Raw genomic sequence first — 23,316 nt, forward strand, 5'->3', positions numbered from 1 at the left:
ATTGGGAGCTCAGAACGTATCATCTGCCTTAAAGCTTAAAGGATGAAATACGAAATTAATAAATTAAAAAAAAAGAATTAAATGAATACAAAGCGATAAGCTTACATTTATCTGTAGATTTATCATATTTATTCCAAGGGAATCCTACAGTTGCAGCTGACTTGAACAATTTTGAAGACATTTTGAAGTATGCCAATAAATAATTAACTATCTAATTAAGACGTCAAGATGTTTAACTAACGACTAAAATAAGCCCGGGTGACATTTTTTTTTTCCATAATAACTGTCCCATCGCAATCGGGAGCGGTTCGTTCCCCGTCAAGACCTTCAGTATGGCAAGTCGTTTAGCTGTGTTAGCGCTCTTGCTGGTTTTTGCTGTTTGGGGAGCTTGGCTAAACTACGTTGCAACTGCTCGCGTCGAAGGTGAGGCCGGTTTACAGATTTAGCTATTTTCTTTGCCAACATCAGCTATAACCTTTTTATTTGTGTCTTTAGCTGCGAAGATCAAGATTTGCCATTATTTCAGCTATTATATACACAAAATGACTTTGTTCAGGGGCACCCAAACAATGAGAATATAGTTCAAAACCACTTAAACATAGCATTGTTAAACGTATTTTAGTATTTAAACGGTAGATAGGCATATTTTTATCCCCTAAAAATTTTTCGTCTGTCGAAAATTATAGGGATCAAAACTTACCTTTCGAAAATTTCAGCCAGAAAAAAGACTCTCGAAAATTCTAGGCGACCTTTTTAGGGTGAAAATCCGTTAAAAATGGGCAATTGCACCAATTTTTAGATGTTCGAAAATGCTAGGAAAGCTAGGCAAGCAAGACATTTTACAATAAATGTTCCGAAAATTCTAGACCTCAAATCGTCTTCCGAACACATATTTTCCGAAATTGACGTTGGTTGCCCCTGCTTGTAAGATCGCAATTTAATTCATCGCTTCATCTCTAGGAGATTAAAAGTTGACAGATTTTGTCCACCGCGCCGACGATTGAACCTCCACCTGAACCGTTAGCCTGAGTTACAAACAACTTAAGAATATTACGAAATCAATGCGAATTTTTCAGTCGGGCTTAGGTTAAGTTGTAGATATGACTTAACACTCAACGGAGATTTTGCCATCACGGGAGAATCTTTAAAATTTTCGCGTTCAAGTACATCACATAACGGACAGTTATCTAAGCAGTAATTAAACTGCATTTTCACCGTAAAAACATCCACTGTGCAAAGGATATCGAAATTTGAGTAATAAAACTAGTACAAGTTCTCCAAAACAAGCAAAAATGTTTTTAATTGTTTGTTTTGTTTTTCTTTTTTCCAAAAAGCTTTACGAGAAAAGCAACCCCTGCAATTGGTCAGGAGTTGAAATATCATTCTTGATATATGTTACTCGCCAATGTTCTTTCTAATCTTATAACAGAGTGTAAACAAAATTTAAATCGCCTTTAAATCGGAAGCTCGAAAAGGCCACACACTAGTGGTGTTTTCCCGGTTCCCAATATTAAAAGAGAAAGCCCAGTAACGTTAGAATGCTGGCGGATGCTGGCGGAAAAGGTTTAAACCCCGAGGTACTCCCAATTAAATGACCAATACGGGGAGACTCCGCCCGAAAGGGGCACCTTTTGTAGCCTAGGGATTTCACTATAGTTGAAGTATATGAAACGGGAGGGAAATCTGTCACTTCGGACGGTAAAAGAGCCAACAGGTGCATTTTCTGTTCTGGTTTTGTAATTTATTCATAGCAGAGTTCTCGCGTGCGCGAAGCGGGGTTCCATCGGTAAGAAAATTTGGTTATCTATACATCCAAGAAATTTGGGTCTAAGAAAATCATCAGTACGTTCGTCCATAAGTAACTCAACCCACTCGTGTAAGCTGGGATGAAATTTTGCATTTCAAGCACCTGCCACGCGTTTTAGTCGGCATGGCCACCCGGATCCTTAGAAAGAATAAACAACAAAGACAACAAAGCCAATTCTTTCTTTCCACTAAATTTCAATGACTACATTGGTGTGGATTACAGAGAAAAAGCTAGACTAAGAGATGAAAAACAAAGGAGACCAATTTCGTTGGAAGTGAGAAAACTATGAAATTTTTATACTAGCAGTACGTGAGAAAATGAGAAATGCTAGCGGCCACCGAGGTGAAAATGGTCATGAGCGGCAGTGAAAAAAAACAAAGGGACCAGGAACACATACGACATTTGCTCCATAAAACGCGTTAGTAGGAAGTTTCTGGAAGTTTCACGTTGTAGTCGTGCAAAACAACGACAAAGAAATGTACAAAAAAAGAAATTGTGCTGCACCCGGCAAAGTTGTTTTTTTCCTAAGTAGACCTACTGATTTTATTTTGGCCGTTTTGGTTGTCGTCTCCGCTTAGCATTACACGATTTTATATTTTGTTTCAGTAAACTATAAAAATTAACGAGAGCTTTAAACCCAGCACATTTACGACAGTCAAAAGGGAGACAAAATTAACGTTCTAAACTAGATTTGTGAAAGGGGTACCATTTTGTCAATAAAAGGTACATAAAAAGCGTACCCCTTGTAGCAAAAATGGTATTTAAAATGGTAAAGGGTTGAACATCGGAAGGAGCCTTCCCGTATAAAATTTTGTTGAATGCCCCCGGGGTCTGAATAGTTTTGAATAAGAAAACGCATTTCATGCAGGTTTAATACAAAAATGGAATTGGATTATAAATGAGCGCGAGTAAAATTTTTACACTGGCCCGTTAAAATGTCAAGTAATAGTGGCAACATTTTCGTTCAACTTGTCGCACAACATTGTTGCATTGCAAGTTGAAAAGCGTTGTTGCTGTTATTTCCACCTTCCCTCCCAACTTGTCACGCAACAAATTTCAATGTTGCAAGTTGCGGCAACATGTCGCGCAAAGTAGGCCTGAGTTCTACTATTTGCAACAAACTTTCAATTTTATGTTTTGCGTCGCAACTTGCTATGCTTCACAACACTTGTGATTGGTCAATTTTCCGGCACCAAAAGCGCAGGAAAGATAATGAGTAAGCGCGCGCTTGACCTAGGTTAAATTTTGGGCAGGAACTAATTATAAATGGCCCGTTAGGACGAGTGCAATTTGCAGTCTTTGAAAATTTTGCAGGCCCTCTGCATTTCTTGCAAATTACATGAGAAAAATCATGTGATTACTAATTAATATACATACCGTTATTGCAGTGCAATAAAGTCAATCAAATTCTCTCTTAATTATATCAGTTTCTGTTTCAGGAACCTGCGGACAAAACAACCGACGCATCACATTTCTGACACCAGTCGGAGGGTTTTACCTTGAAGGACACGTGTTTTCAAATCATTCTGTGGAACTAAACCTAGACTGCCAAGACCAATGCGCCCTTGCGAGGGAATGTGTTTCATATAATATTGGTCCAAAGATCAACAACAAGATGGCCTGTGAACTCAGTAATTCAGATCACTTGCAGCACCCAGAAGATCTCAAACCAAGAAAGGACTGGATCTACAGAGGGACAAAGGTATGATCTATAAATTTGTAATGTATATAACTTTTTTTCTTGTAATAATTTTAATTGTGTCACGAGTCAACAAAAAGATTGTTGTTGTTGTTGTTGCAAATAATGTCAAGATGAATTTTGAACCATTTCCACTATCATGTAGGGGTTGATTTATGATAATTCCAAGCTTCTGATGATAAAGATGATAAAAATGTCGGTGTTGGCGGTATATGCAATTTCCTATAATTTATTTTAAATTCTAAATCACCTCTTCGGATTGGCTGCAATCCGCCCTTTGAATTTTCATAATTACACTTTAATTTAAAAACCTGGATAATTTATGTCCATTTTTCCGCTATACATAATTATGTGTTTGTATTATTGGACGCTCGACGACGGTCGCCTAACTTACAAAAAAAATACTAAATAACGTCGCACACCAAAAAGAGAACAGTTTTGGGAGTAAAGAAAAGAGTTCAAAACTTGAGGCACTAAAAAAAGATGCAGTTGAACTTCCATCAAGTGCCCATTATTATTATTATTATCGACTTTCGGTTTTTGTTTTCGAGCCTTTTTGGGCTGCCGGTCGCGCGGGATATGTTTTCGTTCCAAAAGCGGTATTTTTTTCCTTTCGTTTACGTTTGAATTAAAATTATTGCATAATTCCAGCGAAAGAATAACGGAAAGGTTTAAGTAGGAATAGGGTTAATCGTAGTTCATCATAGCCTAGGAGAAGCTGATTTAAATAAAAATTCATTGAAGCTGCGTTTCTTTTAACAGAATCTTTGTGCCAGTCAGCCTTGCCTGAACAACGGAACGTGCTACATGGGATATACCGAGAAGAACTACGTTTGCGCTTGCACAGCTGGTTTCAAAGGTGAAAACTGCGAACAAGGTACTCTCATCCCATTGTTGTCACCTCTATTAAGCGGCCATCAGGCACTTGACCGACTACTTTTTGCAAGTTTGGCTTTATTTCAAGAATATGATAAAGGAAAACAGTCCGAGATAGAAGTTGACGACCGATTGTGGACCAGTAATGCTGGCCCAGTCGCGGGTTTTTTTTTTTTTTTTAAATTAGGTAATATTTCTGCTTAAGATTATGCTAATTTATGACGAGGTTATATGACTAACTTCTAAGTCACAAGTCTTTCATATTGCATTAAAGTGTTGAGGTTTCGAAGCGCTGTCACTGCATTCGTGTTTTCCAGTTTACAGAAATTGTGCTGAGCTCTATGAAGCCGGTTTGCGAACTAGTGGTGTCTACACTATCGACCCTGATAATGCTGGAGCTTTTGATGTGTACTGTGACCAAAAAACAGCCGGTGGGGGATGGACTGTGTTCCAAAAGAGACTGGACGGCTCGGTTGATTTTTATCGCGGCTGGGACGATTACAAACGAGGCTTTGGAAATCTGAATGGTGAATTTTGGCTCGGACTAGAATACATTCACCGACTGACAAAAGAACAGAGCAGGCTTCGGGTAGACCTGGAAGACTTCGAAAACCAAACAGCTTACGCTGAATACGACTCCTTCGGTATTGGTGATGAACAGAGCAAGTACAAGCTGGGACGTCTTGGGCAATACGCTGGTAAGCATAATACTACACAGGAGCCTATAATGGGCTCTTGTACTACATTAATGATGAAAACCATAAAAAGGGGTAACGTTTACGTTACTATTTGAGAGGTTCCAGTTATTCAAAATTTAAAAACTTAGAAATTTAGAAAACTGGCTTCGCGGGGTGTGTCGCAGCAGGTTAGATTAGGGACTATTTTACGGGTCGGCAAAACAAGAAAACCACGGAAAACCAAAGGTAACGGTTAACGGTGATTTAATTCCAAATTTCAAAGACCGAAATCTATGGACCAAAGATTGACCGTGAACTGAAATAACAATACAAAAATATCTATCAATTTGGCGAAAAGGCGATACTGAGACAAATAACGCGTAATCAACAAACAAAAGCTTGAAAAGGTAATAAAGCGATTCTATAACGATTAGGTCGATAACAAGACGGTAAAATCTACTTAAAGGCTACATAGACTGAAATTAAGCAATAATTCCATAAATCTGATCTTAATCCTTGTACTATAAAGCAAAAGTGTGGGCGTTGCTCTAACAGGCGTTCAAATCCGCTTTTCGCTCATGAAACAATTATAAATCAGTTAAACTTAAATCTGTATACTTGTACAGTAACATTCGTGTACTTTTAACCACTGACTAAAGAACGAAACTAAACAACATAACAAAAGAAATCACTTACATATCGGTCCCTCTTGTACCAAAGGTTAAGACAAATCACAAAACGATGTCACGACGCGAATTCTACTTGACTTTTCCTGCCCAAAAGGACGCTAACGCGCGCTTTTATACCCGCGTGTGGACGCCGAAATATCTCATTACAAAACTAATAGAAAATCAGGTAAACATTGTAACTACGCTAGTAACTAGGATCAAAGCATGAAAATCACGAAATCAATGAAAGGTATTGTTCTTATGTCTTGTCCTTTACATGGCTCCCCTGAAATAATCATATTATTTCACTAAATCAACTAAATAATCAACTTAATGTTCATATAATCATGTTTTCTTTTCAAAGTTCAGTTCAATGTTCAAGGCTCCTCGTCGGGGAATTACCCCCGGAACTCGCTTAATTCTTAACTTGCATCAGCAGTACCAGCTGGTGGATCGGTTGGTCAAAGTACCGTAATTGACAAGTTCTCTTTCCCTTGGAATCAAGGCAGCTATCCGCAAGAACTACCTGGACTTTACGTACTTGCCCATCTGCACTAGGGTAAACAGCTGATACACGTGCTAACGGCCAAGCATTACAAGGGAGGTTCTCATCCTTCATGATTACAACATCATCCACTTGTAAATCTCTGCTTGGGCGTGTCCACTTCCGACGTTCTTGCAAACTAAGGAGGAACTCTTTTCTCCAGCGCGACCAAGACTCGTTCGAAAAAATGTTGGACTCGCCTCCAACGCTTCCTGCAATATACGTCTTCATGACACCTGGTGGAGCAAGAACAACTTTTGACTTCATCTTTAGCAGGTGGTTCTGGGTCAAAGGACTTGGAGAATCTGGGTCTGAAATCTGAATTACTGTCAAGGGTCGGCTGTTAACGATCGCTTCTGCTTCACAAATCAGAGTCCTAAGAGACTCGTCGTCTAATTGTCGCCTATTATTGTTTAACAGCGATGAGAGAACGCTCCGAACGGTTCTTATTTGGCGTTCCCACACACCTCCCATGTGACTCGTTGCTGGGACATTCATTTTGAAGGAAAACCAATCGCACTTCTCTTCTAATAGCTTTGCTTTAATTCTTTCTTGGTCCATTTCACCTAACGCTTGTGCAAGTTGTTTACGAGCTCCTACAAAGTTGGTTCCCTGGTCACTTCTTAGCTGCCGGATGGGTCCTCGCTGACTGATAAATCGTCTAAGGGCGTTGATAAAATTAATGAATCTGTGTCGAGGGAGTTAGATGTTTCAAGGTGTATAGCCCTCGAAGCCATACAAGTGAACAAAACACCATGACGCTTCAGCTCCTTCCGGCCATCTTTAACGATAAAGGGACCAAAATAGTCGACGGCGCAGTAGGTAAAGGGAGGGGCAGTCTCTAAACGGTCTTCTGGGAGGCCTGACATTCTTTGTTCTTGAACTGCTCCACGTAGTTTCTTGCACTTGACACAGGACGAGATAATGCTACTGACTACAACTGAACCACTTATTATCCAAAATACATTCGATCGTACTTCATTGAGCGTCATGGTCTTGCCTTGGTGACTTGTGCGTTCATGAAAATACCTGACAATAAGCGTGGTAACGTGGCTATTTCTTGGTAGTATGATAGGAAACTTCATGTCATCTGAGAGACCTGCACGTCTGAGACGTCCACCGACTCGCAAAATTCCATTATCATCAACAAAAGGATCGAGCTTGTACAGTGAGCTGTAAGTCTTTATGTTAGATTTCCTCTGTTGCGCAAAGACTCTACTGTTAGGGTCCGGATTCTTTCGCTTTATCTGCTTCAAGACGTCTAACTCGTCCTCGAATGCGCTTAACTGTACTGCACGAATGATAGCGCGTTCTGCGCTCTCTAACTCAGTGACTTTTACTTCTCGTGTCAATTCTTCTTTACAATGCTTCTTCTGTACTCGCGCTCTTAAACTTCTTACGTAATGTGTAAACAGAGCGATTGCTCGTTTCGCGCGATACCAGTCAGAGAAATACCTCACTCTCTCACACAGGCTTGCTTTCTCTGAATCGATTTGTGTGGTTGCCATGGTAACATGTTTCTTGACTTCGGGGTCGTTATTCTGGAGATCAAAGGTACCTTCACTGTGATCCTGGTTTATTGGCCACTGGTCTTCAGTCTTCCAAAGAAAGGCAGGTCCGTTGATCCAACGAGAATGTAACAACTCTTGAGACTTTACACCTCGCGAAGCCTCATCTGTAGGGTTCTGTTTTGATTCGACGTGGTTCCACTGTTCAACTGAAGTGCTATTTTGAATTTCTTGAACTCTGTTAGCCACGAATACATGAATCGCCTATTTTCATTCCTTATGTATTCAAGGACCACTTTGCTATCTGTCCAAAAGTACTCTTGGTCAATGTGATAACTCAATTCCCGACGAAACTGCTTGCTAATCCTCAAAGAACAAACAGCGGCGGTGAGTTCCAGTCTCGTTACGGTTACAGGTTTCAGGGGGGCAACTCTCCATTTTCCCACGACTAAGGTGCAGTGAATCCTTTGCTGCTCATCAATCATTCTCAAATAACTACACTGACCGTAGCCTTTTACGCTTGTATCTGAGAAGTGGTGGAGTTCAGTGCGCACAACAGGACCAAAGTTCTCGGGCTTGAAACATCTCGAAAGTGAAATTTGCTGCAAATTTAACAGGTCTGCTCTCCACTTCTCCCACTTGATCTTTACATCGTCAGGTATCGGGTCGTCCCAACTTACATCAAGGCGGCATAACTCCTGAAGTATTGACTTCCCGTCTAACAAGAGCGGAGCAACGAAGCCAAGTGGGTCAAAAATCGAACTTATCGTAGAAAGTATTCCTCTCATAGTGCACGGCTTGTCCTGTAAGACGAAGTTAAACTGAAAGCAGTCAGACTCAATACACCACTGCACACCAAGAGCACGTTCTAAGGGAAGCGAATCGAGGTCCAAATCGAGCTCTTTAACGCCATCTGCTTTATCTGACTCTGGTATTCTTCTGATGACGTCTTTACTATTCGACACGAATTTATGAAGGTTGAGACCTCCACTCTTGCACATTTGCTTCACATCTGAAATGAGCGTTACAGCTTCATCGATTGAGGGAACAGACTTGAGACCGTCATCAACGTAGAAGTCATTTCGAAGACAATCTGCGGCAGCAACACCAAATTCACTTTCATAGTCATTCGCAGTTGACTTCAAAGCAAAATTTGCACACCCCGGCGATGAAGTGGCTCCAAACAAATGAACGGCCGTTCTATATTCTTCTGGTTCTCTAGTGACGTCACCGTCCTCCCACCAGAGGAATCGAAGTAAATCTCTGTGGCTCTCGTCTACTCTGACTTGGTGAAACATGGCTTCTATGTCGCACATAAAGGCGATGGATTCTTCTCGAAAGCGGCATAGTACCCCGGTTAAGTTGTTTGTCAAGTCAGGGCCTTGAAGCAGGTGATTGTTTAAAGATTCGCCTCTATGTTCCGCCGAGCAATCAAAAACTACGCGAATTTTATTTGGGTTTCTTTGGATGGTAGACGCCGTGGTGCGAGATATACCAGACATTGCTCCTTTCTGACTTGTGCATGTTTGGTACCTTCTCTGCATAGCCATTTTCAATGATATTTTTCATAACGTTCATATAGTCCTCTCTATATTTCTGTCCCTTTGGAGCTTGAAATCTTCGTTTCAGGTGATTAAGTGGGCGGAGAGCTGTCTCTCTATTATCAGGCAGTTCGATGCGCTCGGTTTTCAATGGCAACGGAAGTTCGTAATGGCCGTCTTCGCACTGATGAATTCCCTGCTCGACTATTTCCAGAAATCGTCTATCCTCTTTAGACAAACCATGCCTTCCGTTGTTTTCGTGATCTGGGAAATCTAGTTCGAACATCTGATTGATCGCATATGGATTTATCAACTCCTTTGTTTTTCCTTTAAGCAAGAAACTCAATCGGCCCTCACGATCTCCGGGAACTCTCTCTCTCGCTAGGGTGCGATGGCATGTGGAATTCAGGACGTGGTCTTCCAACGAGCTGTCTGAGGTTGCGACAGGTCCCACGATAGACCATCCTAACAAAGTGCGAATCGCATAAGGATCTTCACTTGTGCCATGTATAACCTCCTTTGGTTTGATTGTCTTGGGACAGTTACAACCAATCAACAAGCCAATTTCTGCGTCGTTTATCGCGTATTCTCTGAAGGTGCGGCTACTTATCCGCAACTTCCGGTGTCGGGATTTGGCCTCGTCTGGATGGAATGCTTTCTCTGGCGTACGCTTTAGGTAGCTCAACTTGGACATGTCCGTCAAGTCTTTGTACAATTAGACCATCGGTTCTTTCTACTTCCAACACTTCACGACCAAGCATGGTACTAAGGTTCAAACTGGTCTGAACACCCTCTATGTCGAGTTTCTCTTTCACTTGGGTGGTAACGAAGGTCGTGTCACTTGCATCGTCTAGGAGTGCGTACACCTTTATTTGCTTTTCGGGATTAGCCTTGTGAAACAGATCGACCATTGACTATTCGACAATTGGTGATCAAGCTTGCGTTGCCCGGGACTGAGCTGTGTGCCGCGCTAATCGCGTTGGAATTTGATGATTCGGGAGCTGGCTTGCTTTCACTCCTGGCTTCCCTTTGAGGCTCTTTCTTCTTCGGTTGAAGAACGCTCGATTTTGCTTTTGTGTCTGGCTGTGGGTTGCTGGATTTGAGTTTTACCCGATGGAGGAGTGTGTGATGGAGCCTTCCGCATTCTTCACAAGTGAATCTTTTTAGACAACCCGCTGACATGTGACCCCTTTTAAAGCAGCCGTAACAAAGTCCCTTTTCACGAATGACATCACTGCGCTGGTCTGCTGACTTCTTCAAGAAACTGCTGCATTTAACGAGTGAGTGCTGGCCTTCGCAGAGAGTACAGGGCTGATGCGATTTCTCACTGGCGATTTTTGATTCCATGGGCAAGCCTCCGGTCGCAAGGGACGTTTCGCTAGCTCCGTCAACGCCTTTGCTCTTTGGTCGAATTTTCCGTCCGAACGTCGGTTGGTTTACTGTCACCGTCTTATTTCTTTCTTTTTTTAGCGCGTCTGGTGAGAAAATAGGGTCGTTCGCTAGTTCTGCTTCTTCCTTAACGAATTTTACGAAGTCGCTAGAGGTGATAATCTTCTTTGTTTTCCGTTTGTGCTTCATGGGCGTGCCTACACGACTTAATGCCAGAATAGGAAGGAAGCTTAGCACTGATCTGAAGGAGTGTTTGTGTTGAGTCAATCTCCCATAGACTTCATTGTTTTCATCGCTTCTTCACATCGCACAAGAAAGGCAGAGAACTCCTGGACACCACTACTATTTCCGTCACTGATCTGCGGCCATTTTCTAAGGCTAGACTTATACGCTTCTGCCACATTCACTGGATTTCCAAACCGGTGGTCAAGCAGTTTCCGGGCTTCTTTGTAAGCGCTGTCCGAGCTCATAGCTAGATATCCTTTCACAACTTCGTTCGCCCTATCCTTAGTGTACTTGTCTAAGAAGAAGAGACGATCTCTGTCCAAGGACACATTAGCGGAAATGATGGAGTCAAAGGCAGTTACAAACGCTGGATACTCGAATGGATCTCCAGAAAAGATAGGCGGCTCTTTTACTGGAATATGGGTAGTCTTCTCCTGACTTATTATCATCGAACTTAACTCTGCTTGTTTTGCTTGATAGTTAACTATTTCGCGCATAGTAGCGCTGATATCTGGACTAACTGGTTACGGCGAGGATGAGAAAAACGGTTCTGGTCGCAGAATCTCGGGAGACTATGGTAAGTTACTTGGGACGAAGGGAGGATCGTTCGGGTCCACAGGAAAATCTCTCTCATTCTTAAAAACCTTTCGGCACCCTTGCCTGGTTTGAGATCTTGTTTCACGCTTTTGTGTTCTTCCTTAGTTTGTCTTCATCTATTATTCTTCTAATTGCATCCTCTTCGGCATTCGCAATAGCCACTTCCTTTTCAAGATGTAATGTATTTCTCTTTCTTTATCGAAAAGTTCCATTTCGGCTCGTAACTTCGCTGCTTTAGCGACTGCATCGACTAAGGCAAGAGAAATTTGATGAGACGAGGAAGATCGAGAAGACCTGACAGACGACTTCCTACTGTGCCTGGACTTCTCGGATGGGAGTCGAGTGGATATTTTCTCCAGTGCCTGAATGCGCTCGCAGATTCTTATCCTACATTCAGTAAACTCTCGATCACGGATACCGAACCATTGGTAGGAGGCGTCTTTTTCTTCTGGCGATTCCAACAAATCATCGTACGCCTTTTGCGCGTCATTAAACTCATCTTTCAAGCGATCTAAATAATCCCTCTCTGAGGCTAATTGTTCAATTGTTGTCTCAGGTAAGTCACGCATTATATTGATCTTCTCTATCTGCCTTTTCAGTTTCGCAAGCGCACAATCACGGTTAGCTTGTTTAATCCCTAATTGGTAAGCTTTTCCTTTTTCCGTCATTTTTCTTGTGCGTGGAGCTTCAGTTTTCGAAATGGAAGATGTGACGCTTGTTACGCTCTTTGACGCCGGATGTGTTTGTTTTGGCGCATTATCTCGGGTAGGTGTCGGCGTATGGTAACGAAGGTATGCGACGCTAAAGACACTCATAAGGCCATCAAATAAAGTTTCAAAAGTTCAAGCAATGTTCAACAAATGTTCATAACCATCGGCAAACAAGACTGGCGATATTTTACTGTGGCTGGCGACGACCCAAACAAACAAACAAGAAACGAAACTTCGAGGGGTGTATCGCAGCAGGTTAGATAAGGGACTATTTTACGGGTCGGCAAAACAAGAAAACCACGGAAAACCAAAGGTGACGGTTAACGATGATTTAATTCCAAATTCCAAAGACCGAAATCTATGGACCAAAGATTGACCGTGAACTGAAATAACAATACAAAAATCTCTATCAATTTGGCGCCTGCAGAGCAGGCGTTTTTTAGCGAAAACTCGGAGGTACATTGATCGTGGCCGCCATCTTGAAAAGCAACGAAAAAGACTAAGGGGGTGGCGGTGGAAGGGGGGAGGGGCCTGCAGAGTAGGCGTTTTTTAACGAAAACTCGGAGGTACATTGATCGTGGCCGGCTGCAGAGCAGGCGTTTTTTAACGAAAACTCGGAGGTACATTGATCGTGGCCGCCATCTTGAAAAGCAACGAAAAAGACTAAGGAGGAGGGGCGGTGGAAGGGGGAAGGGGCCTGCAGAGCAGGCGTTTTTTAACGAAAACTCAGAGGTACATTGATCGTGGCCGCCATCTTGAAAAGCAACGAAAAAGACTAAGGGGGAGGGGCGGTGGAAGGGGGAGGGGCGGGGAGGAGAGAGGAGAAAACGCCGTATTTTTTCGTCCCCTCCCCTCCCCTCCCCTCCCCTCCCCCTCCCCTATTTTAAACCCATCTACCTCTCCCTTAAAAACACTTTTTGACTCGTCCCAACTCTCTGGTAGTATTTACGTCCAAGATGGCGGGACAACGTCATTCCTGAAAACAATTCATGGATCCCGCCCCAAAATACGCCTGTTTTGCAGGCTACCGAGACAAAAGACGCGTAATCAACAAACAAAAGCTTGAAAACGGTAATAAAGCGATTTTATAATGATTAGGTCGATAACAAGACGGTTAAATCTACTTAAAGGCTACATAGACTGAAATTAGACATTAATTCCATAAATCTGATCTTAATTCTTGTACTAAAAAGCAAAATTGTGGGCGTCGCTCTAACAGGCGTTCAAATCCGCTTTTATTTTCGCTCATGAAACAATTAATATATAGATTTAGCCAGGGCTAAAAGCGAGGTTCCCATTAATTTATTTATAATTTAAATCAAACAATAAACTTGTATTCCACAATTCAGTTAACTTTAGAGCACATAGCACATTCATGTGACTTTTGAGGGAAAGGCTAAGTGATTTTAGAGAAAAATAATTTGCAAACAGCCCAAGAGTGAACAAAATCTTACATCAAGTTGATAGCCTCATATGTACACCCAAAAAATAGCAATCATCTTCGATCACATTTAGGAGCCATAATGGCTCTTGATCACCGTAAGATTAATTAAGCCTGCAAAAAAAATCAGGCCGTTTTTTTTTGCGTTCGACAGGTTTACTTTACAAAATCTTGCCAACAAATCCCGGTGCGTGCACGTGTAAACCAACCTTTTATACCATTTATACATCACATCTGAGGTGAAACAGAGGTACTGTTTTTATCATACAGACCTCGGACAGAATGCAGTATTTCACAATTTTGCAACTCAAATTGCACTCATTCAATATTCAGGAGGATCGAAGCACGCGTGGGCTTTTCAAACCGTTAAAAAAATTTCCAAAATCATATACGGCCAGCCGGTTCTCACTTTTGCAGTGCGAACTGTAGCGAGTGTTTGAAGGAACATACTAGACTTAAGCTACAACATAATAAAGAAATTATTATGTTTATTCAGTTTTATCAGAAACCCCTAATGAGTTTCTGGTTTTATTAAATTGTTTTATCGATGTGTAATCTTTAAAAGCGCCGGTTTGATAGCCGCGGCACTGTGAGTAGTCCTGAAAGCGATGTTCACTGAACGATTGAAAACAAACGGCACGGCGATTAAAATTACAAGAGAGACTACCAAAAATCAATAAAAGAAATATAATTCGGTGAAACATATACAGAGACAACATTTTTCATTGACGAAGAAAGTATTAAAGTGTCTCTAAAAAGCCTGAGTCTTCAAGCTTCAAGCTTAAGTTTATGTTTTAAGCCGGCTTGCCGGTATTTACTTTTTTCAAAGATGAACTCGAGGCAAGAAAATCGCTCAAAGCTTTCTTTTACCGCCAGAATTATAACTAAATGTTCTTTGGACCGTTTTCTTTCTATTTGCGGTGAGAAAATGTCTAAAGGCTTTTTAAAGTTCTGTAAGCTTATATCAAACATGATTCTTGGTCGTATCAAATTGTCTCAAATCTTACAAACGTGCATAAACTACGTAGCCGCATAAACTGCGCTCGACTTCATTAAATTAGATATAAAAAAACAAACATCAAACACAATAATTACTGAGGCTTACCATTCGAGATGCAGCTCCTGAAAGGTATCAAGGAAGGCCAGTATCGCTTCAGACTTTTCAACCCTTACGCATCAAGCAAGGTGAAAAGCGAAATCGATGCCATCTGAAATCGGATTTCCGACTTTGACAAGTAATGTATTAATTTCTCAACCAAAAACCAACTAGCCACGAATACCAGAAGACTCCCGATGGCAGCTGAATTCCATTTTGTGCATCGAGTGGAAAAACACAGTTAAAAACATCACAAGTTGACACAAAACTCTGTCAGCTTCAGCTGTCAAAGTAAACAAGGTTCAAGATTGATGCCATAAACCACAGCCTTCTGCTCGCGAAGTTGAAGGCCTATGGCTTTTCTCCTCATGCCTTGGAACTGATGTCCACCTACCTGTTAGGTCGTCAACAATGTGTCAGATTAGAAGGCGTATGCTCTAACTTCAAAACAGTTAAATCTGGCGTTCCTCAAGGTTCACTATTGGGGCCGTTGCTGTTCAACATATTCATTAATGACTTGAATTTCTGTGTTCCTAATGTCTCATTGCGGCTGTCGCTGATGACACGACTGCCTACCTGTCTGATGTATCTCCCACCATTCTAGAATTTTCCTTCAACAAAGATCTTCAGACTCTTTCGTCGTGGTTTGAGTCTAACCATTTAACAGTGAACAGTACTAAGACTCAAGCATTATCTGTCGGACCGTGTGCCTATCGTTATTCTTTATTTCTTAATAATGCTAGAATAGAATTTCTCCGATCTATTAAGATTCTCGGAGTTACTCTAGACAAGGACCTATCCTATAGAGAACACATATCAGATCAACTAAAGAAAGTCTACGCGAAGGCCTCTGCACTGAGAAGAATAAGGCGTTTTCTTCCTCATGATGCAATGATAAAACTTTATAAAGCATTTATATTACCTCATCTCGAATACTGCAGTCCTTTGTTTGTAGGCATAGGTACGGGTCAACGCAACCGTCTCGAAGATGGCAACTGTTATATATTGAGAACATTAATCGGGCACAACAAGTCAATGTCATACGACGAGCTGCTCACTACGGCTAGCATGAAATCCTTTTATTGTAGGCGCTTACACCAGGCATTAATACTTCTTTTTAACTGCTTAAATGGTACGGGACCTACTTATATTGGAAGCCTTTTTAAATACAGGCATACACCGTATAGGCTAAGAGGCCAGGGCTTGAATTTGGAATTACCTAACTTTAATCTTAAATTTAAGAAGAATTCTTTCACTTATTCATTAGCTAAGTGATGGAACAGTTTGCCTTCTCAAGTGCGTCTTTCAAGAGATGCTAATGACTTCAGAAGTAAATTGCACGACTGTAGCTTTTTAGAACGCGTCTTATAGTGCACGATTGTAGCCTTTAACTGTTTTAGAACGAGTATTATAGTTTTCCTAGTCACGTTTTTAGTATGTGACTTTTTAGTCGGTTTTAGCTTTTTATATTTTATGTTTTTATTACCAAGTTTTTTATATGTATATATTTATTGAGTTGTTTTTAAAATTGAATAATATTATATAGCTGTAGTTATTATAGATTTTATTTATACACGTTCGTATTTTAGCTCTTTGACGAAACGTGTTAAAATAAATGATTGATTGATTGATTGATTGATGCTGCATAAATTTTCCGCATGAGCTCACCTGTCAAATTTTGACCAATCAGAGCGTAAAAATTGGACGTAGAGCGTGACCAACGCGTAACCATGGTGATCAAAGTCAAAAGCAACTGCCTTCCCTGCCTGTAGCAGCTGGCTGAATTTTCGCGTCCTAGGTCAGTTTTAAATCAAAATTTTAATTGCGCGGCACAAAAACAAAACATATTTCATATGAATTAAAAAACAATCAAACTTGAGCCTGCGATCATTTGAAAACTAGTAACTTGTCAGCGGATAACTTCAAAAAAAGACTCGACCTCGATGGGTCAACACCTGAGCCCGCGATACGGTCAAGTGATACTGGTCAGCGGATACCCTGTTTTGACAGCTGTCAATTGATCACAACATTGATGTCCAATGGACGTGTGCATTATCAGTTTTCCTGTGCTCTCAATTTAGCTAGAAAGTATGAGATTGAACATTGATTGCGAGCTAGTAAAACAACTGGTCAGCGGACAGCTTCCAAATTAATCACGTCACCTTGATGAGTTGACACATGAGCTCCCGATATGGCAATGTGATACTGGTCAGTGGCTATCCTGTTTTGACAGCTGTCAATTGACCATATTGTTAATGGCCAATATAAAAGATATGGGTTTGCCAAGACACACCTGAGACACCCCTCCCTTCCTTTTCATAGTCTCCCCTACCCTACCCGTACAGTCTGTAGACGCGTACGTACGTACGTACGCTCGGTCAGTCACGTGACAACCAAACGAAAAGAGGTTGACCATATTCTATGAGTATGGGGCTCTGTCCCACGCGCGCTTCGCGCGCGCGGGAGCCCCGCTATAAATCAATTAAGCTTAAATCTGTATACTTGTACAGTAACATTCGTGTACTTTTAACCACTGACTAAAGAACGAAACTAAACAATATAACAAAAGAAATCACTTACATATCGGTCCCGCTTGTACCAAAGGTTAAGACAAATCACAAAACGATGTCACGACGCGAATTCTACTTGACTTTTCCTGCCCAAAAGGACGCTAACGCGCGCTTTTATACCCGCGTGGGGACGCCGAAATATCTCATTACAAAACCAATAGAAAATCAGGTAAACATTGTAACTACGCTAGTAACTAAGATCAAAGCATGAAAATCACGAAATCAATGAAAGGTATTGTTCTTATGTCTTGTCCTTTACATTTTTCAATGGACAAAACCCTGTCATCACGGCAGTTGTTATTGCACTTGGTACTGTAAACTGCTATTGTACTTTTCTGCTGACCATGCTCAAAAGACCATATATGGTCTCTTGCAAGCCTTTAGCAGCTCCTGATTCCAAGCCTCTGATTAACGCAAATTACTTTTAAATGTCAAGTGGCAAGTGTCGGGAGAAGACGACAAATAAAGAAGCCTGTTCTTATTATGCTAGGGAGAAAGTGTGTGAAACATGTTAACCAACTTACAAAGCTTCAGGCGAAAGAATCGTCCATCCTGGCTCTGTAAAATAATGTAGTTTCTTAGCTCGTTGTTCGACAGGCCGGTGCCTTTTATCTTTGCCCAAAGAGAACTCAATCTGATCTCGTTTTGCCACTTAAAACTTGATCAAAATTCTCAAAAAGTCTTGCCTTTTGCAGGTACCTTTTTTGAATAGCTGTCCCAGGTTACTCCATCCGCAGAGAGCTGGTAAACTGCTTACAAATATGTCATAGGGTAACTCAACCGAATATAATCGAAACATCAGTAAAAGGATTAAGTGAGATGGTGAGGTATACAACTAGAGGTCATGTGGCTGAAAAGAGTTTACTTGGTCAACTGGTCCTACCAAGGCGACGACTGAGAAAAAGCTAGCTAGTGCAAACCCCATTTATTCTGAATCGATCAGCCAATCTTACTGACATTTCTTTTTGTGTGAATAAAATTTTGCTAAATGGAATTGATCTCTTTTTAAAACGGACAGGGCAAAAAACAAATGTGCTTGGTTTGATACGGAAACTTGACGGATATAAGAAACTTCCCGTTTCCGTCGAGTTTACAAAATATGGAAACACGTCATTTCGTCCTGTGAAACGCTCTATATGTGAGCCGTCTAAAGTGTAACTATTATGATAGAAGTGATGATAACTAATGGAACTGGCTGGAGTAGAAAACTCTCCAGTCAGTAACTTGGCTGGGACTCTGCTGAAGAAATCGAGATACACTTTATTTTGTATTTAATTCAGGTTTTTTCCGGAGCAACCGTGTAGACTAGAAAGTTTCACCCGTTTACCTTTACTTACAAGGAAAAATTACGCCAAGTCAATGTTCAGATAAAATAACTAAAGATTGAAGAGTGTGATAAGTAGACTGTAGCAAAATTAAGGTTAAATGCCCTATTTGTAACGGTAAAAATGCCCGTTTTACTTATTTGGAGTGCTGCTACTCTCTCACTTTCCCGCCGAAATGTCTAAAGAAAGGTTATTTAGGACCATTAATAAAAGTTTACGGTAAGAAATGAGATTTTTATTTATAATTTTAGGAACTGCTGGTGACTCTCTTACATGGCATCATAATATGCCGTTCTCCACCAAAGATCAAGACAATGACCAAGATCTTGGCAGGAGCTGTGCCATTGCATTTGAGGGAGCCTGGTGGTACAATAGCTGTCACCACTCCAACTTAAATGGTCGCTATCTTAATGGGAATCACTCCTCTTATGCCAACGGTGTAAACTGGTTGCACTGGAAAGGCTATCATTACTCCGCCAAACAGGCTGAAATGAAAATCAAACCAGTAGAAGCCTAATCCGTACAGTTGAGCCCTGTATACAGACACCAAAGGGACAAAGCAACTACTATGGAGATTTCCGTTTTAAAGATGTCACCACGATAACGCCACTTGTCACATTCAAGACTCCGCTGATAGTTTTATATGTAGCCTGAACATGTAACAAGCGTTATTGAGGGCACTCAGAAGGGCTCTGGTGCTCGCAACCCAAAACCCGCCTGGATGACCCAAATAACGTCTGTTGCGCCCAGGCTAGTCTTAAGTGTTAAGCAACTAAATAGTATAGTTCCATAATTGTTTATAAACTGTATCTGAATTGATTAATGTACAGTAGTGAAACGCTGAAGGCCATTTATACAAAAACATAAATGTAAAATAAAACGACGCGTCTCGGATAAGATACGTCGCTTACATAAGACGCGCATTTCTAGTTTCAGAAACCTGCCTCCCATAATGAAATAAAGTTGCGCCGTTAGCATGTAGCATACTATAATGATAGTTTTTTTCAAACTTTATTGTTTGCTTTTAACTAAATCTTTTCTGCCGGTAATCTCTTGCCAGACCTGGTGATAGGGATAGATGTGCTTGGTCTGTGCTTTGAATTGTTGCTGGCGAGACTTTCAAATTTTTCGGGTGGAAGAATGTTATTTTTTTTGCTTTTCTTGCTAGAAATTCGGTGCACTTTTTGCGCTTTTCAGCAAGTTGTATATCACATATGTGTTCATTTTAAGCTGAAATTACAATAAAAATGCAGGTGAAACACCATTCAAATGCCACATGCGTTTCTGTCTTACCTTGTTAGTTGCGTTTATAATTGTCAGCCCTATTGTAAGGTTACAGTGTGCTCATACACCTTGATTTTACATCTTCTTCGACCATTGAGGAAATTTCTGCAAGCTCTTATCTAATAGATTTCCTACGATTTTCTGAAGTTTAATTTTTTATATTTCATTTCCAAGGTTAGGCTATTTTTCGTGGACAAAGAAAGACTAAAATTTCTGGGTTCGAAAATGTGATGGGGAGATAAATCAGAAAAATTCTCACTTTTGTAAAACGTTTTAACGTTTTAAAATTGGATCTAAACTTTTTGGTAAATAAATTTTGAAGAGCTCAGTGATTTCTAAAAGAATCAAGTTCCCCTAAGATGACCGAACATATACAAATTTTATAGCTTCGCTTAGAATGCATTTTTAGACATCTAAAAGTACTCTGGGTAGCCTAAAAAGTGTTTTCAATGCATTTAGGAGGAAATCTGCTTTGTTGGGTACCCCTGTATAGTTAATGACCATCTTATATGCGGACGCCATAGCAGGTTTAAAATCCAGTAGATTTTGCATATATTCCGCTTAGTTCTGGCTAGAAAATGATCAGTTCCATTTATCTTGAAGGCAACTGAAAATACCCTCTTTGAACGGTCAGCATGCCGTTAGGAAACGTCCTCCAAAGTGGGGGTGTTTAAAAAGGGACCTTTTCTTGGTAGTGGAGTGAAAACGGTGGCTTCATCTTTGGGACGGAGACACCCGTGGTGGAAGTAACACTTTCTTGGTCTGCAGTGTTTTTTCTGCTCCCTTTTCCCTCCTGAAACGGTTCTTCTAAGTTAGCATAAACAAATAATGAAATTTTGTCAAAATAACCCGTACTCCAGTCAATGATAGCCTCTGGCACACCGGCCTCTATCCAAACGTCAAATTCTCTACAATCATATATTAACCTATCGTGATCGCGTGTGTGTTACGCTAGGATAAATTCTGCTCATAAAAGGACTTATTCTGCATGCCGGCAGTGCTCGAAAAAATCGCTTATTCTGCTCAAAATTCTGGTCGGACACCCTTATTCTGCTCGAATTCTGTTCGGTATCCGAAAAAATTTTAGGCCCTCCGGGCCGTATTCAGTTTTTTTTTGCAAATGTAGAAGGGAAACCTGGGCCTTACTCCTAAAAACTAACTGGATAAATCATTATGCGTAATGTGAGTTTAATGTGAGTGCGTTGTAGCTTTTAACTAATCAAATTATTCACAAGGCTTATTTTTCCGTTTGTTTTTTACTGTAGTTTTAAACTTTTCTTACCACTGAAGTATGCATATCATTAGTGCCGCTGATTTCCCTTATTCTGCTCGAAAATGCCTTATTCTGCCGGCAGAATGCTCGCCTCAAAAATCGCTTATTCTGCTAGAAATTCTACCGGCAGAATTTATCCAAGAAGCCTAGTGTGTGTGTGTGCTCCTATTGCCGAGATCCGGGAAATATTTACTTATGGAATCCGGAATATTGGAATTCGGAATTCAGCTCAAGGAATACGATTGGAATCCGGAATAGAAGTTCTTTTGACAAAGAATCCGCAATCCAGTTCCTGGAATCCAAGACGGTCCTGTATGACAAGAGCGCTCGGTGACCAGCGGAGTACCACAAGACTAGTGAGGCGTTTTAATGCCTGCGAATGCCTGCCACAAATCTACGCCTTTTGAAAAAGCTTTTGCTACAAAGGTTTCACCTAAAAATTGGATTGCCAGTTTTACAAATAAAGGACCTTACAAGAATGGCCGTAGATGGAGAAGGCTTGCAGAGCAAAGTCACTTTAAACGATGGCTATAAAATGCCTCTCTTCGGTCTTGGAGTGTTCAAGGCTTTGGGTGATGATGGAAAAGGGGCGGTGAAGTTTGCTCTGCAGAACGGATACCGAATGATTGATACAGCTGCTCTCTACGGGTAAGCATGTAGCATTGCGTTGTGAACCACTCGATCATGTGATTAAAGAGAATACTGAACAGTAAGGGACATCGTGTAAATCTTCCGAGAACATCTGATTACCGTTGCATGAAGTGTCCTCTTAGATTTCTTATTTTGAGAAAAAAAATTCAAACAAATTATAGAATAAGATTTTGTTCTCGTAAATTCAAACTGCCTGTGGAAATAAGAGAAAAAAAGGGTTCTTATCGTACGATTTGCTTTAAATTTTTCTCGTATAATAAATAAACGTTTTCTTAGATTGAGAGTTTTGGAGCAATCTCGAATTTAGAGTGATATAGTGAAGTTATGCAATAGGACGGGAGAGAACCGTGTGTTACAACGTTACAATAACGTTGTTTGAAAGAACTTTCCGCCAAACTTCACTTTCCGTCAAACCGTTTTTCGCACGTGCCTTGAAAAGTCCTTGAATTTTCCACAGAAGTCCTTGAATAATTTTGAAAGCTACTTGAATAAAAGTAGCTTTGATCGTAAAAAAAAGAAAAAAACCTGTTTTGTGCAAACAAGGAATGATTGAAAGCACAACAATACACAAACATTTTCTTGGTGATCATGAGTGCTTTTTCTTTATATGATTTCAGTGTTCCCGGCATAGTTCATTTTCAGTTATTTGAAGTACCCCAGGAACCATGCCTTAATGAAGTAAGGTATTGCAATAACCGACTCCCCCCCCCCCCCTCCCCCACCTATGCATTTTAAAAGTCTTTACTTCATGTTATTGGGGAAAACGAGTCCTTGAAAAAATGATTTTAGTCCTTGAAAAGTCCTTGATTTTTCCCAACAAATTCTGTATGAACTATGTCAAACATATCTTTTTTGTAAAAGACCAGAAAATATTATTGTTTAGTGAAGATCATGACAAAACAGGCAAGAAATAGCCCAGTAACGTTTGTCACACATAGACGTTAAATTGCCCTCCTCCTCTTTCTACCGTCCAGGGTCTGGTTCCTCAAAAGATGGTTAAGTTAAACCCAGGATCAGGCCAAATTTTGAGCAAGGTTTTCTTGTCTAAGAGTGTGTAATTTGAGTTTACAAAATGGTGTTGAGCCTTTACTCTGAGATACAGTAATGATAACCTTAAGTGTTACTTTAAGCAATACACAAGAAGGCAAAATACAAAAACCAAAGAAAATTTAATCATGGATTAGAAAATCTGCCTTTTAGGAACCAGGCCCTGTTGTGTTAACTCATTATATTTTCAAACCAAGGGAGGTTGGGCATGATTTCCTGTATTCTGCAATTATTAACACAAAACCCACATATTCAGAAAGAGCAGAGCTTTACAAAATTCTCAAGTTTTCAAAATTTACTAAGAGATGTATGGATTGCCAAACACATTTATCAGACGTCTATGTATTTCTTACTAAATTTTGGAGTTTTTGAATGCCTGTGTCTCATT

At 40.6% G+C, this 23,316-nt stretch overlaps 2 protein-coding genes across 2 annotated transcripts in view; both read left to right on the forward strand.

Annotated features, from left to right (window-relative positions):
- Window positions 1-311: 311 nt before the first annotated feature.
- LOC140927736 (microfibril-associated glycoprotein 4-like) lies at window positions 312-19,800 on the forward strand. The gene is made up of 5 exons (XM_073377420.1): window positions 312-423; window positions 3,247-3,509; window positions 4,269-4,383; window positions 4,700-5,080; window positions 18,925-19,800. The coding sequence occupies exons 1-5, from the start codon at window positions 333-335 to the stop codon at window positions 19,188-19,190; spliced, it is 1,116 nt and encodes a 371-aa protein (XP_073233521.1). The 5' UTR covers window positions 312-332; the 3' UTR covers window positions 19,191-19,800.
- Window positions 19,801-21,608: 1,808 nt separating this feature from the next.
- The window catches only part of LOC140927737 (glyoxal reductase-like), a 7,754-nt gene continuing 6,046 nt past the window's right edge, over window positions 21,609-23,316 (forward strand). Inside the window, exon 1 of the mRNA XM_073377421.1 lies at window positions 21,609-21,878. Within this exon, the coding sequence (XP_073233522.1) occupies window positions 21,610-21,878 (269 nt within the window). The 5' untranslated portion in view covers window position 21,609. The remainder of the gene's footprint in view (window positions 21,879-23,316) is intronic.

Source organism: Porites lutea, chromosome 2, assembly GCF_958299795.1.
Source record: "Porites lutea chromosome 2, jaPorLute2.1, whole genome shotgun sequence".
Classification (NCBI taxonomy): domain Eukaryota; kingdom Metazoa; phylum Cnidaria; class Anthozoa; order Scleractinia; family Poritidae; genus Porites; species Porites lutea.

Excerpts from the sequence above, each read along its gene's own strand:
- LOC140927736 (XM_073377420.1), top strand. The coding sequence starts at position 333 with ATGGCAAGTCGTTTAGCTGTGTTAGCGCTCTTGCTGGTTTTTGCTGTT. Across the intron at positions 424-3,246 it reads TGCAACTGCTCGCGTCGAAG|GAACCTGCGGACAAAACAAC; the intron begins GTGAGGCCGGTT and ends TTTCTGTTTCAG. Across the intron at positions 5,081-18,924 it reads ACGTCTTGGGCAATACGCTG|GAACTGCTGGTGACTCTCTT; the intron begins GTAAGCATAATA and ends TTATAATTTTAG.